Raw genomic sequence first — 17,925 nt, 5'->3', positions numbered from 1 at the left:
ATTCTGCTTACTCACTAAATACTTCTCAATGCCTCAATTCTTTCACTGGTTAAAAATGGGGGTAAGGCAAAGCAGCTTCTCATACATATGTTAAAAGGACAAATAACATAAGTGAAGTGCTTAGAATAGAGGTCTTGTACACAGTTAACACTATAAGCTTTTGTGAAATGATATCGCTGTCTAGCAATATACTCTGTGACCTAATGGGTCCCTCAATTAGAGGGTTGACTTCCATGTGAGGCAGAGGAAAAGAAAACAGTAAATACAAGTTCCTGGAAGAAATCTGCAATGTCTAAAAAAGTACACTTATAAGCCTCATGATTAGGAAGAAATGAAATCATTTTCATAAAACGATTTAGAAGCAACTCATCTTAGGTCCTTATTATAGATATGACCTATTTAAAAGACAGGTTATCTTTTAAGGTCTCATGGAATACGAATGAAGTAAGAAAGTTCTTCCTTACATATCAAAAGGGATTTAGATCACTCTTACCAATAAAATATAAGCAATAAGAAGCATAAAGATTGTACGAATCCAATTTAAAACCTCATTGGTAAACAGACATTAATAAACTGGCTAAGGAAAGCCTACTCAACACGTGTGAAAAGCGGAAAAAATTTTTTAAATAAATACATAAAAGCCTACAACTTCTGTATTGTGACAATTTTAATAATTTTTTCCAATAAGGCAAATAAAACTGACAAGCAAGACCGCTTTTCTCTCCACTCCTGAGGCAGATAAGAAATGAGTGTTTAATCAGTCATGGTTTTTAACTAGACTATAAATTCTAGGAGCCATAATAACTCTGTCTTGTTCCCCTTCACACTGTATACTTACTGGCATTCCTGCATAAACACTGAAATAAGTTTTTTCAAAAAAAGATATTAGAAAGTGAATACTGAAAATTAAAAGCGTTACAGAAGTACACATCCAGAGGAACTATATAAATGGCCTTCAAACTCCAAGTATGAACAAAAGCCAATCTAGTAAAGCATTTAATAAAATGGTTAACATTTGGGATAAGGCATTCAATAATGGTTCATTGTGAAGTATTCACATATTCAAAATAAAGAACTCTGGAGCTAAAAAGTCGTATTCAAATAGTTTAGTTCTTTAATTTATGCGCACATATTTTTGTTTAGACGGTTCTTAATCCTGAATATTTAATTTTAATTGAAGTCTTCAGTATTGTATTTTTCTTTAATTAACCAAGTGTTGATGATATTGAAATGTCTACCTCAGGCACTATACCTGGTCTGTATGGTTTCCTTTTTCTCTTTTTGACACCATCTGTTCCTTCCACTCCCTTAGTTTCATCATCCACAGCTTCCCGCTCAGGACTAGATTCTGATTTTCCATCACAATCCATAAGTTCTCCTTCTGGAAAAAAGTAAATATATACACAAAACTGGAAAACCCTATCAAATATATAATCCCTACATAATGGGGAATAAAAAGTAGGGTTGTTGCTGAACCATTTTAATTGTACATCCCTGTTGGTAGGGAAAGTATGAAAGGAGATAGAAGCAGCCCCAAATGGTTGTAGAAATTGTGCTGCTTAGTGCAGTGTTCCCATGAAATAAAACATAATCAGAGAAGGGGAACACAGAACTCAGAGTTCTGTTAAGTGCAATCCATTTGCACTTAACAAATTCATTTGCTTTTAATTATGTCTTCAGGTCCAGGTCTCTAGACTAGAACTCTCTTCTGAGCTTCAACCACAGCTATAATTGAATATTACCTAGTTACTGAAAACTGTATATCCAAAATGAACTATTAATTTAAAATAAACTTTCTCCTTTTTCCCATGTTACCTATCATCGTTAAAAGGCATGGAAATGTAACCTGGAGAAGACAGAGGCCTGGAAGACCACCTTAATCATTCCTAATCTCTTTCCTCCTACAACCAAGACTCCTCAATACCTCTGAAATGCATTTTATCACTCTCTACTACCATCTTAGTCCAACCTCAGATGACTCACTATTAATACAATATGCTCCTATCTAGTTCCCCACCTCAAAGCTTACCTCTCTCCAATCAATTCTTTAAATTACTGCATAAATGATCTTTCTATAAATATGTATCAATTTTCTGCTTAAAATCCTTTCATGTCTTCCCAATGCCCTCAAAATAAACTTCAAATTGCAAGGCCCATTACAACAGTCTCTTGTAAACTTTCCAGCTTCATCTCACTCCCACCAGTGAACTACACTCAGTTCTTTGAATGTATCAAGCTCTTTCTTCCACTATCTTCCCCAGTTTCTGCCTTCTACCTAACTTATCTTTCAGGATTTATTCTAAACTTCACTGTATTAAAGAATTCCTGATATTTAGATAAGATTATGTCAAACAGTTTTATGCTCGTATGTGTGAACGTCATGCTTCATTTTTATTGGTCCTTTAAAATCTGTGTCCCTGCTAGATTATATTCTCCATGAGAACAGGTACACAGATTTTCTTAGTAACAGATGTATTGTTAGTAGGATACCTAACACATGTTCAATAAATACTTCACTGAATGAGGTAAATGGAATGCTTAGAGAATGCTATTTTAGAGAATGCTATTTTAACACTGTGGTAATCAAACTTTTCCAAGTTATATATGCTTTACATTGTATTGCAGGAAAAAGACATGTTTATCAAATACATTTTAAAATCAAGTTGTTAACTCCTTCAATATTCTCAGTATTAGAGATAACGTATTTCTGTAATGGCATGAACAGGGTATTTGTCTTTTCTTTTTTATTATATTTGGTCTATATTTGAGGCCAATTCCATAACAATCTGATAATGGCTATGGACTTATGACTAAACCATGAAAAGAAAAGTTTATAGACCAGGCACGGTGGCTCATGCCCATAATCCCAGCACTTTGGGAGGTCAAAGCAGGTGGATCACTTGAGGTCAGAAGTTCCGTACCAGCTTGACCAACATAGTGAGTCTCTACTAAAAATACAAAATTATCTGGGCGTGGTGGTACACGCCTAAAATCCCAGCTATTCAGGAGGCTGAGGCAGGAGAATTGCTTGAACCCGGGAGGGGGAGGTTTCAGTGAACCGAGATCGTGCCATTGCACTCCAGCCTGAGCAACAAGAGTGAAATTTCATCTCTCAAAAAAAAAAAAAAAAAAAGCCGGGCGCGGTGGCTCATGCCTGTAATCCCAGCACTTTGGGAGGCCAAGGTGAGCGGATCATGAGGTCAGATGGAGACCATCCTGGCTAACGCGGTGAAACCCCGTCTCTACTAAAAATACAAAAAATTAGCCAGGTGAGGTGGCTGGTGCCTGTAGTCCCAGCCACGTGGGAGGCTGAGGCAGGAGCATGGCGTGAACCCGGGAGGCAGAGCTTACAGTGAGCGGAGTTGGCACCATTGCACTCCAGTCTGGGTGACAGCGAGACTCTGTCTCAAAAAAAAAAAAAAAAAAAAAAGAAAGAAAGAAAAGAAAAGAAAAAAGAAAATTACTGAAAAAAACAAACACCAAAGATGACAATACCAATTGTTTACCTTCAAATAAACCCACCTAAAAGTTAATGACAGGGAATTTTGGGTTAAGGTGGCAGACTAAATTCATACATTAAAATTATTCTCCTGAAACCCTACTAAAAACACACTGAAATAATCTATTTTTAAAAGATAAAATCAAGCTGTGGCATGGTGGCATGCCTGTAATCCCAGCTATTTGGGAGGCTGAGGTGGGAGAAGAGAATTGCTTGAGCCCAGAAGGTTGAGGCTACAGTGAGTTATGACCACACTACTGCATTCCAGCCTGGACAACAGAGAAAGACCCAATCTCCTTAAAAAAAAAAAAAAAAAGACAATAGGAAAGGAGGAAAACAACTTAACAAAGGCAAATTCTCAGTTGAGAGCAGAAAGAACTGAAAAAAAGAATCCAGTTTATAACAATCCTCAGAAGGCTGAGAAACTAGGAAAACTGGCCACCTTTGGAAATAAGTGGGAGAAAACTGAAGCAACAAGAGATTTAATTATCTGCAGAAGTTATACTCCCTACACCTGCTTCCTAGGTTTACACACTGAGAAGCTGCTACTCTCATTTGTGGGATGCAGGATTCCTGGGTGACCTTAAATGGAACAATGGGATGAAGATCGAAAATAGGACCAAGAAAATATGGGCATACTAAGTGTGGACAACCCCATTCTGCTCCCGTTGCCGGACCCCACATTTCCCCACTGAATTCTCAGAAAGCTATCAGCCAGATCTCTAGCCTCCAAGTATGAGGTTTGAAAAGACTGTTGTGGGGAACCTGATCAGTTCAAGAAGAACATCTAAAGATACTGAAACCAGAGGGTTCACCAAATGGTCAGCACAAATCACCCCACTAAACTTACAAATCGACAAGCACCACCACATACTCAAAGCTTTCTAATCAACTACTTAATTCCTTTTTTAAAAATAAAAATACTATCTATCCAGTCTCCATCTTTAGTTCTTCACTTTTAATCATGCATGTACCATAAAGATTATCTGACAATGGTCTATAACAAGCTTGTCCAACCTGCAGCCAAGATGCTTTAAATGCAGCCCAACACAAATTCATAAACTTTCATAAAACATTATGAGACTTTTTATGAGGTTTTTTTGTTTTTTTTTTTAAAGCTCATCAGCTATCATTAGTGTATTTTACGTGTGGCCCAAGACAATGCTTCTTCCAATGTGGGCCATGGAAGCCAGAAGATCTGCAACACCCTTGATCTGTAACATAAAAGACAGAGACCTGAGAACATAAAAGACAATTTGGAATTAACAGACTAAGTAGGAAGTAAAGAAAATCTTCAAAAAGATTAAAATCCTCTGAGGGATAATATAAGATACCCTTGAGGCAAGAATAGGATGCTACAAAAGAAACATTCAAAGGGAGGAAAGAAAGCTCTTGAAATAACTGAAATAAAAACAAAACTCAGTAGAGGAAGATAAAATAAGGACATGAATTGGAAAGAAGCAGAGAAAAACTGAGTATGTTTCACATCTGAAAAGCAGAATTCTGGAAAAAGAGAGGGAATTGTTATCAATAATATAGTTCAAGAACATTTCCTACCACTGAAGGATATAAGACAGCAGACTGAAAGAGACCACTCAGTGCCTAACAAAACAGATTTTAAATGTCAAAAATAGAAAAAAACAGACGTTATCCTCATGAAATTTTAGAACACTGAGGACAAAGAATTTCTTAAAATCTTAAGAGCTTCCAAGAAAACGCAGGTCACATAGAAAAAACCGAGTTCTTCATATACTAGAAACTAAAGACGGTGGATCAATTGACTAAAAATGATAAATGAAAATGTATTTCCAACCTGGAAAAGATGAGTCAGGTAGGAAGGTAAAATAAAGACATTTTCAGAAGTATATAATGCTCAAAACTTACCTTCCACACATTCTCTGTCAGGGAGCTACGGAAGATACGTTCCACCCAAATTGAGGGAAGAAATAAAGGGAAATTCATGAAATTGCAGAAAACACATGTAACACAGGAGAAAACAGAAGATGATCTCCAGAATGATAAAGAGGAAATCCCCAAATTAATCATATGTAATGGTTTGTGGCCAAGGATAGCACTGGATCTAGTACAAAGACCACCTTTCACCTGAAACAATGCACACAAGGACAGTAAAAACCAAGAGAGCACTTTTATTGATGAGGTTCATAGTGACATCAGTAAGCATACATGTTGAGACAAATGGCATAAAGTAGCACATACAGTGCCCTAACACAAGTGGTATCACTGTAGCTAAAGTCTCTTCTAACCAACATCTTCACAAGGGCCTTCTGATTCCCACATGCTGAAATAAAGAAAAAGACCGTTATTGGCCAGGCACGGAGGCTCATGCCTGTAATCCCAGCACTTTGGGAGGCTGAGGTGGGTGGATCACGAGGTCAGGAGACAGACACCATCCTGGCTAACACGGTGAAAACCCATCTCTACTAAAAATACAAAAAATTAGCCAGGCGTGGTGGCGGGTGCCTGTAGTCCCAGCTACTCCAGAGGCTGAGGCAAGAGAATGGCATGAACTTGGGAGGCAGAGCTTGCAGTGAGCCGAGATTGTGCCACTACACTCCAGCCTGGGCGACAAAGCAAGACTCCATCAAAAGAAACGAAGAAAAGAGAAGAGATGAGACGAGGACAGAAAGAAAGACAGAAAGAAAAGAAAAGAAAAGAGAAAAAGACCGTTATCACCCAAATATGAGAAATTCTCCCATATATACATACTTGTATCTAGATGACTAATCTCTGGAAAGTTATAAGAAAACACTGGTTCTTTCCAAGGAAGGGATGGCCAAAAGGTAGGCTAACTTAACATTGTTCACTCTTTTTAAGACCTTTGTATTTCTTGTATCATGCACAGGTATTGCCTATTCAAAAACAAACCTACAACAGGGAAAGACTGAAAGCTTTTCTTCAATATCTGCTACAAGACAAGGATGCCTACTCTTAACACTTATATTCAACATAGTCCTAGCCAGAGCAATCACATAAGAAAAGGAAATAAAAGGCATCAGCAGAAAAAAGGGGGTAAAATTATCCCTGTGTGCAGATGACATGATCTTGTATGTAGAAACCCCTAAAAATTCCACAGTTACTAGAATAAATGAATTCAGTCAAGTAGCAGGATACAAAATCAATATACAAAAATCAGATGTATTTCTTTATGCAAATAATGATCTGAAAAAAATCAAGAAAACATTTCCACTTAAAATAACATCAAAAAAATAAAACACTGAGGAACAAACTTAATGAAGGAAGTGAAAGCTTTATATACTAAACACTATAAAATACAGACAAAGTAAACTGAAGACACACAGCCGGGCATGGTGGCTCACGCCTGTAATCCCAGCACTTTGGGAGGCCAAGGCGGGTAGATCACCTGAAGTCAGGAGTTCAAGACCAGCCTGGCCAACATGGCGAAACCCTGTCTCTACTAAAAATACAAAAATTGGCCAGGCGGGCGTGGTGGCAGGCACCTGTAATCCCAGCTACTTGGGGGGCTGAGGCAGCAGAATTGCTTGAACCCAGGAGGAGGCGGAGGTTGCAGTGAGCTGAGATCACACCACTGCACTTCTGCCTGGGCAACAGAGTGTGACTCTGTCTCAAAAAACAGAAAAAAACTAAAGACACAAATAAATATAATGATATCCCCAAGTTTGTGGATTGGAAGAATATTGTTAAAATGTCCATACTATCCAAAGTGATCTACAGATTCAATGCAATCCCTATCAAATTTCCAAAGGCATTTTTCACAAAAATAGAAAACACAATTCTAAAATTTGTATTAAATCATAAAAGATGCTGAATAGCCAAAAGAATCTTGAGAAAGAAAAACAAAGTAGGAGGTATCACACTACCTGATTTCAACTTATATTACAAAGTGATAGTTATCAAAACAGTATGGTACTGGCATAAAAACAGACACATGGATTAATGGAACTGAATACAGAGCCCAAAAATAAACCCAAGCATATATTATGAGCTAATTTTTGACAAGTCCAACAAGATACAATAGGGAAAAGATGGTGTCTTCAATAAGTAGTGGTAAGAAAACTAGATATCTATATGCAAAAGAATGAAACTGGACCTGATGCCTATCTTACACATCATACATAAAAAGCAACTCAAAATAGATTAAATACCTAACACCTGAAACCATAAACCTCCTTGAAGGAAATTTAGGAGAAAAATTTCTTAATATCCTCCTTGACAATGATTTTTTGGATATCCCATCAAAAGCTCAGGTAGCAAAAGCAAAAATAAGCAAGTGGGACTACATCAAGCAAATAAGCTTCTGCATAGCAGTAAAAAAACAAAACAAAACAGGGGTAAAAAGGTAGGACAGGGATTAGGGGAGAATACTGGCAAACCACACATCTGATAAGGGGTTAAAATCCAAAACATATAAGGAACTCACACAACTCAGTAGCAAAAAAAAAAGAAAAAACCCAAATAACTGGATTTTAAAATAGGCAAGGACCTGAATAGCCATTTTTCCAAAGTCACACTAATGGTCAAATGGTATATGAAAAGATGCTCAACATCATAATCATGAGGAAAATGAAAATTAAAACCACAATAGATATCATCTCGTGTCTCTTATAATGACTATTATCAAAAAGGCAAAGACATAAGTGTTGGTGAGGATGTGTAGAAAACGAAACCTTTGTACATGGTTGATAGGAATGTAAATTAGTATAGCCATTATTGAAAACAGTATAGAGTTTCCTTAAAAAAAATACAACTACCATAAGATCCAACAATGCCTCTGTTGGGCATATATTCAAAGGTAATAAAATCAGCATCTGAGAGAGACATCTGCACTCCCACGTTCATGGCGGCATTACTTCCAATAGCCAAGATATGGAAACAAACTAAGTGTCCTGATGGACAATTTACTTACCCATTCAAGGACAGATGAATGGATAAAGAAATTGTGACGTTTGTATATACATATATTAAGTCCTCCCTTAATGTCATCAATAGGTTCTTGGGAACTGAGACGTTAAGCTAAATGAACATACAGCAGGTCCTCAAGTAACACTGTTTCCTTCAATCTAATTTTGGCATAATGCAAAATGAAAAAAAAATCAGTTTTGTCATACTTTTTTTCCCCTCTTAACCACAGTTTCTAAGAACTTACTGATGACAATGAGGACTTTATACGATGGAATAGTTAGCTTTAAGAAAGGAGATACTGCCATTTGTGACAACATGGATGAACCGGGAGGAAAGTATACTAAATAAAGTAAGCCAGACACAGAAAAATACTGTATGATCTCACTTAATAAGCAGAATGGGAGGCAGCGGGGTGAGAAGCTGAACGTATAGAGAGTAGAATGGTGGTTTTCAAGGGTCTGGAGGTAGAGAATGGGTGGGATGGGCAGAAGTAGGTCGGAGGGTACAAATCTGCAGTTAGGTAAGATGAATAATTCTAGAGATCAAATTAATACACAGCATGAGAACCATAGTTAATAATATTGTGTACAGAAAATTTGCTGAAAGAGATTTTAGGTGTACACACACAGAAACAGACATTTTGTGAAGGATACAGACATTTGTTTGACCATAGTAATCATTTCACTATGTATACAAAGCATGTTGTATACCTCAGATATGTATAATAAAAAAATGAAAAAAAACCAAAAAACTGTATCCTACCTTCCAAAAACAGTTTCAAATGCATTATGTCTTTGGATTTAGCAAGGAATTCACCTTTGCAGGCCCACTTACATACAACAGTATAAATATACCAGTTGATTCATTGTACTATTCACAGTAAAAGATTGAAAGAAAACCGGGCACGGTGGCTCACGCCTGTAATCCCAGCACTTTGGGAGGCCGAAGCAGGCAGATCACGAGGTCAGGAGATCGAGACCATCCTGACTAACATGGTGAAACCCCGTCTCTACTAAAAGTACAAAAAAATTAGGCGGGCATGGTGGCGGGCGCCTGTAGTCCCAGCTACTCAGGAGGCTGAGGCAGGAGAATGGCGTGAACCCAGGAGGCGGAGCTTGCAGTGAGCGAAGATCGTGCCACTGCACTCCAGCCTGGGTGACAGAGCAAGACTCTGTCTCAAAAAAAAAAAAAAAAAAGATTGAAAGACACCCAAAGGTCTATCAACAGGGGAAAGAACAGGTAAATTAAACTGCTTATATATCCATACAAAGGAATATTTGCAGCCATAAAAAAATGAAGGAAAGTAAAAAGTAGTAAGACAAAAAGAATAAAATATATATACACACACACACACAATATATATATATATATATATACACACACATTTCCTTGTACATGCATAAAACACATCTGGAAGGTTACACGAGAAACCTCTGAGGTTTCTGGAGATGTAAACTGGGGGCATGAAGGCATGGGAAAGGGAGAGACTTCACTGTTTACCTTTTTATTATTTTCCAATTTTTAAATCATTTGAATGTATAACTTGTCTAAAAATCAAATTTTAAAAGTTGAGGGAATTAACATTACAGAAAGTAACAAACCTCAAGGAAGCAGCCACCTTCACCAGATGGACAGTCTACCTCACTCTTCCCACGCTCCAGTAGTTACTGAATGCCACTCTCCTCCCTCCATTCAGTCTGCCCCACCTGCTGGCCTTCTAGAGCCTCAGTGCAGTCCTATTCCCACACCTCCAAACACATCCATACACTGTGATGGTCGATCTGGGATCACCAGTTGAGAGGAAATGTGTTGTGTTTCCACTCTTGAGACAAACAGAGTGTTATTTTATTGAGGTTTGGGATTTTTTTCTTGCATTAACAGGGTTTGTAGATCCCAGTAGGTGAATGAGAAAGAAGTATGCTTTTATTGCATAAGGAATTTGTTTCTGATACACCAAAGTGATGATGTATGACTTTTCTTAAAGAAGTGGTTATTAGAAGAGTTAAAAATCAATAGAAACAAAAAGTCATAGGCATTGTTCCAATACTCCAGGAACATCACAATTTGGATTCTGTAGATGTGTGTAATATAATGTGTAATATTACATTCTGACAACCTCAAGTTGAAAACTGCACAGCTGAAGATCACTTATAGTCAGTAACACTTTTCAAACTTTAATTTTAAATTCATCAAGTCTCTCCCTAATATATCATACTTTTTAATAAAGGAAACTGTCAGATACGCTATAATACAGAGGAAAACGTTTATATACTCTTTCATTATAATTTTTCCACAACTTCCAAAATGAAGAAAAAGACATGGAAACATTAAGCTCAGAGAATAATTGTGGCAGACAATTCCCTCCTCCTGAAAGTTCAATTACCCCAACACAGGCATAATTTCTTACTAACTCAAAAGGAACTGAATTCACATATAAAGACAAACGTGGGATTCTGTTGAATTCTGTTGGACAGAGAACACAATTGCTCAAGCACTGGTTGGGCACTTGTATTCTAATAGCTCACAGTTACTGAGCACTCCATGTCTGGGAAGAGCCAGTGCTGGGTGCCTGGCATGCATCCTTGCACCTCATCAGCACAACTATCCTATGGGCTCATCCTGGTTAACCTATTTTATAAATGAGAACACTAGCATCAGAGAAGTTAAAAAATTTGCCTAAAAACATCCAGAGTAGGTTTCATCGTTGCCCACTACTTTATAATGCTTTCCCAAGGGTACTGAGACGTTATCAAAACATGTTAGTGAAACAGTCTAAAACATCACAAATTTTAGGTTAATAAAAAATACCCAGAAAAGGGCAGCGTTATTAGAAATCTCAGCATAACGTAATAATAAGAACTTATGATGATTGTATTCTTTTCCTATTTTTTCTCCCATACAGGCATATGAAATACCATAAAACTTATTTTAGGGGTGTGTGTGTACATGTAGTTTCAGGATAATATAGTAATCTAAAACATTTTTAATATGGCAAAGTGTGGCAATACTAAATTTTTAAAAAGGATTTTTATTTAGCAAACAGAAAGCAAAAATGTTGTCCAAGTAACATGCATTTATTTTATCCCTAGGAATGCACCTTTCCTTCTGCAAAGGATGTGAGATCCTGGCATGTAAATGAACATGAGGGACTAGTCATGAAAATACTGTATATTCAATTCCTTAAATTCTAAAATTGTCTTAGCATTTAACATCCAACACACTAAAGAATCTTTTTTCATATTCAATATAAATAAGGACAAATTCAGTAAACTCAGATGGGCTATTTTTTTCACGTAAATTTTAAAAAATCAAGGGCAATTTTTCAACTGATTTTCTTTTACCGATACGAGTCAATGAGAAAATATGAAATTGAAACATATCACCATTTCTCAGTGTTTACAAGTGGTAAGTCACAAGGAAAACCTTCCAAGGTCTTCTGTGTTGTTTTAAAAAGGTATTATAATCACATAATTTGGGAAACAATGTGTACTATTATCAAGAAACCTTTCATATTTTGTGAAATGGAGCACTTCCCCAATTTAAGAGACTATGGAAACCTTTTTCAGACATTTTTTAACATCCTCAGAAATTGAAATTCTTGTTAATGCTGATCTGATCAATTCCTCCAAGTATATGGACTACTTCTTTGCAAACTCCAAGCCCCCAAATCAAATCACCTGTTCAACTGTATCTGAAAATCAGTTACATACAAGCATCAGAAAGTGTTTCTCCCAGCAACATAGACCCAAAACACACTAAAAAACAAAAATTATCAAGAACATACAAAAGACATATCTTTTCATATATTTATTTATTTTTTGAGATGGAGTCTCACTCTGTCACCAGGCTGGAGTGCAGTGGCTCGATCTTGGCTCACTGCAACCTCTGCCTCCTGGGTTCAAGCAATCCTCTGCCTCTGCCTCCCAAATAGCTGGGATTACAGGTGCTTGACACCACGCCCAGCTAATTTTTGTATTTTTAGTAAAGACAAGGTTTCACCATGTTGGCCAGGATGGTCTTGATCTCCTGACCTCAGGTGATCCACCCGCCTTGGCCTCCCAAAGTGCTGGGATTACAGGCATGAGCCACCGAGCCTGGCCACAAAAGACATACCTTTTCAAAGCCACAATTACCTCTCACCTGGACCATTGTTTCTCACTGATCTACCTGTCATAACTCTTGCACCTAATCATCTACTTATATCATAGGAGAGTGTTCCTCTTAAAATATAAATAAGATCATGGTGTTCTCCTTTTCAGGAACATTCAATGGCCTCCTATTCCATTGCTATTAAGCACAAACTACTGACACATCACCTTATGGTTGTGTGAGATATACTGAGCCGTCCTTCTTGTCCTCACATCTCTAATCTTCTCACCTTCTGACTGTCCCCTCTGCTCACTCTGTTGGTCTCCACAACACTCTTCAAACATGCTCAGCACACTCTCACCCAGAGCCTTTACACTGGCTTCCTCACTGTCTGGGATGCTCTTCTCTCAGGTAATCAAGTGGCTCACTCACTCACCTCTTTAAAATCTGTGCTCAAATACTGCTTTCTGTTCATATGGACCCTAAACACCTGTCTGTACTTCCAATTCCTTTTTTTTTTTTTTTTTTTTTTTGGAGACGGAGTCTTGCTCTGTTACCCACGCTGGAGTGCAGTGGTGCAATCTCGGCTCACTGTAACCTCCGCCTCTCAGGTTCAAGCAATTCTCCTGCCTTGGCCTCCCAAGTAGCTGTGATTACAGGTGCATGCCACTGAGCCTGGCTAATTTTTGTATTTTTAGCAGAGAACGGGTTTCACCATGTTGGCCAGTCTGGTCTCGAACTCCTGACCTCAAGTGATCTACCTACCTTGGCCTCCCAAAGTGCTGAGATTACAGGCATAAGCCACTGTGCCTGGCCAGGCAATTCCTCTTTATCAAACTTAATTTTTACAATGGGACTTGCCAAACACATTATAATTAACTGATTTTTTTTAAGAGTTGAGTTACCTAACATTAAAATATAAACTCTATGCAGAGAATTCTACCTGTTTTGTACACTGATATGATTTCCAACATCTGACGTACAGTAGGTATTCAATAAATTCTATTGTCTTAAAGCCGGCTGCAGAGGCACATGTCTATAGTACCTGCTACTTGAGAGGCTGAGGCAGGAGGATCACTTGAGCCCAGGAGTTGGAAACCAGCCTGGGCAATGTAACAAGACACTGCCCCTTAAAAAAAAAAAAAAAACTATGAAATAAAATGTAATGGAACAGAAATAATTATCGCTTCAATTCTGAATCAGTTGAAAATAAATAACCACCCCAAAAATGAGGAAACCTACAGTAATCCTCTTTAATTCATATTGGATTTTAGGTTACTATTAAAACATTTTGCTATCTCAAGGATTCAGCAGGCTGAGCAGAGCAGATGGCTTGAGCCCAGGAGTTCAAGATCAGTCTTGGCAAAATGGCAAAACCCCATCTCTACAAAAAAATACAAAAATTAGCCAGGCGTGGTGGCCCGCATCCATGGTCCCAGCTACTCAGGAGGCTGAGGTAGGAGGGTCGCATGAACCCAGTAGGCAGAGGTTGTAGTAAGCCAAGATCATGCCACTGCACTCTAACCTGGGCAACAGAGCAAGACCCTGTCTCCCAACCAAAAAAAAAAAAAAAAAAAAAAAAAAAAAGAATTCAGCTAGAAAAACCTTATATTTACTTTGATTAAGAAAATGTTTATAAACCAATACTTTATGATGCACACTGGTGAATATGAAGTTATACCTGAAGTAATATTAAATGACAGCTTTTCCATTTCTAGAATGTATGCATCAACTACCTTCACTTAAACATGGTATTATCCAAGCTCACAGTATCTGAGAAGGTTTGTGTCATTATCTAGCAAACTAAAGTCAAGCCCTCTGTATTTCCCCACCTGTGATCTTCAAAGATATGGTGCTCCTTGAGATTTCTGTAAGGTAGGTCTGTTCTAAAACGTGTGAAAGGAAGAGAACCTTAAAAGGCAAGGTCTAAGAAGATCACTCATTTGGAGATGGCAAGGGTCACATCGGGGTTATCTAAGTCAGTGTGATTTACCCTTTGGTAAATCATACACATATTTCAAAAGTTACTTTATATGCTGTAATTCTTGCACACATATTTCATGGAAAATAAATTAGTATTACCTCGACTATCATCCATATCACCATCCCTTGAGTGTTCTGATTGGATGTCTGGAGGGGTCTGAAGGATGGCCACGCTCTTCTGATTTATAATCTTCAATTTCAGTTTTGGTTTTGACAGTTTTCTTCTTGGAACTGCAACTGTGAGGCTCTGTAACTGAGTCATCCCTGATTCAGTCAAACACACACCATCCTGGGTATAAGTCTTGGGTGGGTCTAAAATTACAAAATCCCAAGAATACAAATCTAAACTTTCATTTTAAATTTGACTGATTACTGATTACTGATACCCATGTCAAGGGAATGTGACTGTAGTTCCAGAAAGCAATTACGTATCTATGAAATGCATGAATAATTAACTTCATGAAACCCAATAAAAACTAGGAAAAATAGGTCAAACTTCCTTGGATTATAGGCAGAAATGTTACATGTTTTTAAAAAATGGTCTTCCTGGGCCGGGTGCGGGGGCTCATGCCTGTAATCCCAGCACTCTGGGAGGCCGAGGCGGCAGGCAGATCACAAGGTCAGGAGATCGAGACCATCCTGGCTAACACAGTGAAACCCTGTCTCTTCTAAAAATACAAAAAATTAGCCGGGCGTGGTGGCGGGCACCTGTAATCCCAGCTATGCGGGAGGCTGAGGCAGGAGAATCGCTTGAACCCGGGAGGCGGAGGTTGCAGTGAGCCGAGATCGTGCCACTGCACTCCAGCCTGGGTGACAGGGCGAGACTCCGTCTCAAAAAAGTCTTCCTGGCATTTCTATTTTCATGTCCCAACAAAAAGAGTTAGAAGCACTGCAAAGAAATGCAATGCTCAGCTAATCCACTATGAGCTTTTTCCTGGAAAAGATCAAAAGGCAGGGATCTATTTACACAAGAAAAGAGAGAATACTCCAGAAGCTCATCTGGAAAAATCAGAGTATCAACATAATTACTAATAGGGAGAAGTAATAAATAAGTACAAATCCTGCAGATTTAATTTTAAATGTACAAAACTGTTGTTCCTTAGAACAATTCCTGTACTATCCAAATGTTTTTGTATCAGGTACTATTAAATACAAGTATTCAAAAGAATGACTGTTTAATAAGAATGTCATATTAATCACCATACTAGGCTTATTAATTATTTTAAAAATTAACAGATTGAATTAATTCTAAAAGAAATCTGCTTGCTAACTAGGCCGTATTTTCTGCTAACTGATAATTAAGCACAGTAATATATCAATGAAACCAAAGTAAGTATGGCATTAATGGTTATTCTAAGAGCTGTTATTTTTGTTGCCAACTTGCTGAAATTTATAGGAATACTGCCCCAGTAAAGCTGGATGACATTTTATATATCATTGTGGAAATGATTACCAACATTATGGAATTTGGATAGAACACCCATATGATTGAAGCAGATTTTACAAGTGGTAAGCCAATTATGTAAAAATTAAGCAAAGTAAATTAATTAAATTAAGTAAAGCAGTTCAAATTTTACCTAGCTCTTTTACTTTTGTGACAATTTGTGCTACAAGTGAAGATCCACAGCAGTCTGAGGAAGGCACTGAAATGAAAAAAAAAATCCAGGTAATTCTTTTCAGAAAAGGTAAAGTGTATTTACATACTTATATATGATTAAATTTTCTGTTTCTATACTCATTTTATTAAAATAAATGTTTGAACACTAAAGTTAAAAGCACTTTTTAAAGCAACAACAAAACAAGAAGTGATGAAGGAAATACTCAAGTCATGGAGGAAAACCTGGCTAAGAAAGAATCAACACATTGGATTTTGACATATTGTCAATAACTACAAGATCATGTTCCTTGGAAGCAAAATTATAGTTTACATCTAAAGTATGTGCTTTTTATTGTTTCATGTAAATTGTTTTATAACAAGTTGTGATAAGTCATGTATAACCAACAATAATATTTTTCATAAAATACTTGTCAAAGTAAGTTTCACAAAGATAAAATAGAGTAGAGCTAAGCTAATTCATTGGTTATGGACAGTAAGGTGCAAATGAGTGGTACAAGAGTGCAGACTCACAGTTTAAATTATTCTCTTACCATTAGACGCAGGCATATAGGGTCTGCACATGTTACAATCAAAACCAATGTCTGCTACATTTTCCACTTCTTCCTCAGTATTTAAGTTCTGACGAACTGCATGCATCCATCTAAAAAGACCATATTTGTACATTTTTTAAAAAAAATGGAATATACTGAGAACTGCTACCTTTTAAACCTGTAACACTGAGTCTTCAAACTTAAAAGCCCTAAGCCTCACATGCTCCTCCTACCTTGCCCTTTTCTCCTAACTATCCCTATTAACAGAAAAACTTTCATAGAGCTAAGGAGGAAATAAAAAGGAATGAGAACAACTATTAGAGAGGAAGCAAAGCACATTACATAAGGAAGCTAATTATTTTATAATCATATATTAAATATTTCAAAGACAGCAAGGAAGCTAGTTAGGGCAAACACAAAGGTATTCAGAAAACTGCAAATGGCAGTGCTAGCATATATGGGCTCCAGGCAATGCATCTAACTTGAAGTAGACATATCTCATGGAAAGCGATGTTGAATGGTAATTGGGAAATAAAGTAAAAAGTTGTCTTGCAATGGAACAGATAATTAGTAGCCAGAGTCCCAAGAATACTGTACTACTGATAAAATAATACTATCAATATATGTTCACTGCTTAACTTCTGAAGAGTACAACAATATACCAATGAAAGCAAGGAAACATTCTTGATTTTGAAATTCCACATAATTATGTAGGGAGGGCAGAAGGTGCTATCTAATACCTAGATATCTAGTATCTAGAGCTTTAAGAGAAAGTGGTTTAAGGAGAACAGAAAGTGTTAGATATTTTTTATAATCTATTAAAAGATTCAGAAACCCTTCATAAGAAACAGCATAGATGAAGGCAATAATTCTCCATCTAATTTCAAGGGATTCCTAAACCCTCAAAAAGGCCTAAATTAAAAATCTTTAGTCTCGGGTGGACACAGTGGCTCATGCCTATAATCATAAAACTTTGGGAGGCTGAGGTGGGCGGATCACAAGGTCAAAAGATGGAGACCATCCTGGCCAACATGGTGAAACCGTCTCTACTAAAAATACAAAAATTAGCTGGGCGTGGTGGCATGCACCTGTAGTCCCAGCTACTCCGGAGGCTGGGGCAGGAGAATCGCTTGAACCCAGGAGGCGGAGGTGGAGTTTGCAGTGAGCCAAGATAGCGCCCCTGCACTCCAGCCTGGCGACAGAGCAAGACTCTGTCTCTAAATTTAAAAACAAAACAAAACAAAACTTTAGTCTGGAGTTGAGAATTCAAAACAGGAAATCAATTCTGTAAGTTTCTAGGTGAC

The 17,925-nt window shown here is 37.5% G+C and overlaps 1 protein-coding gene across 1 annotated transcript in view; it reads right to left on the bottom strand.

Moving 5' to 3' along the window:
- Nucleotides 1-17,925, bottom strand: part of LOC129524600 (histone-lysine N-methyltransferase 2C-like) — a 37,324-nt gene that overhangs the window by 7,519 nt on the left and 11,880 nt on the right. The window contains 4 exon segments of the mRNA XM_063696945.1: nucleotides 1,246-1,381; nucleotides 14,573-14,785; nucleotides 16,051-16,116; nucleotides 16,622-16,731. Of these exon segments, the coding sequence (XP_063553015.1) occupies nucleotides 1,246-1,381; nucleotides 14,573-14,785; nucleotides 16,051-16,116; nucleotides 16,622-16,731 (525 nt within the window).

The sequence above is a fragment of the Gorilla gorilla genome, chromosome 13 (assembly GCF_029281585.2).
Source record: "Gorilla gorilla gorilla isolate KB3781 chromosome 13, NHGRI_mGorGor1-v2.1_pri, whole genome shotgun sequence".
In the NCBI taxonomy this organism is placed as follows: Eukaryota; Metazoa; Chordata; class Mammalia; order Primates; family Hominidae; genus Gorilla; species Gorilla gorilla.
This window is presented reverse-complemented; position numbering and strand designations above follow the sequence as displayed.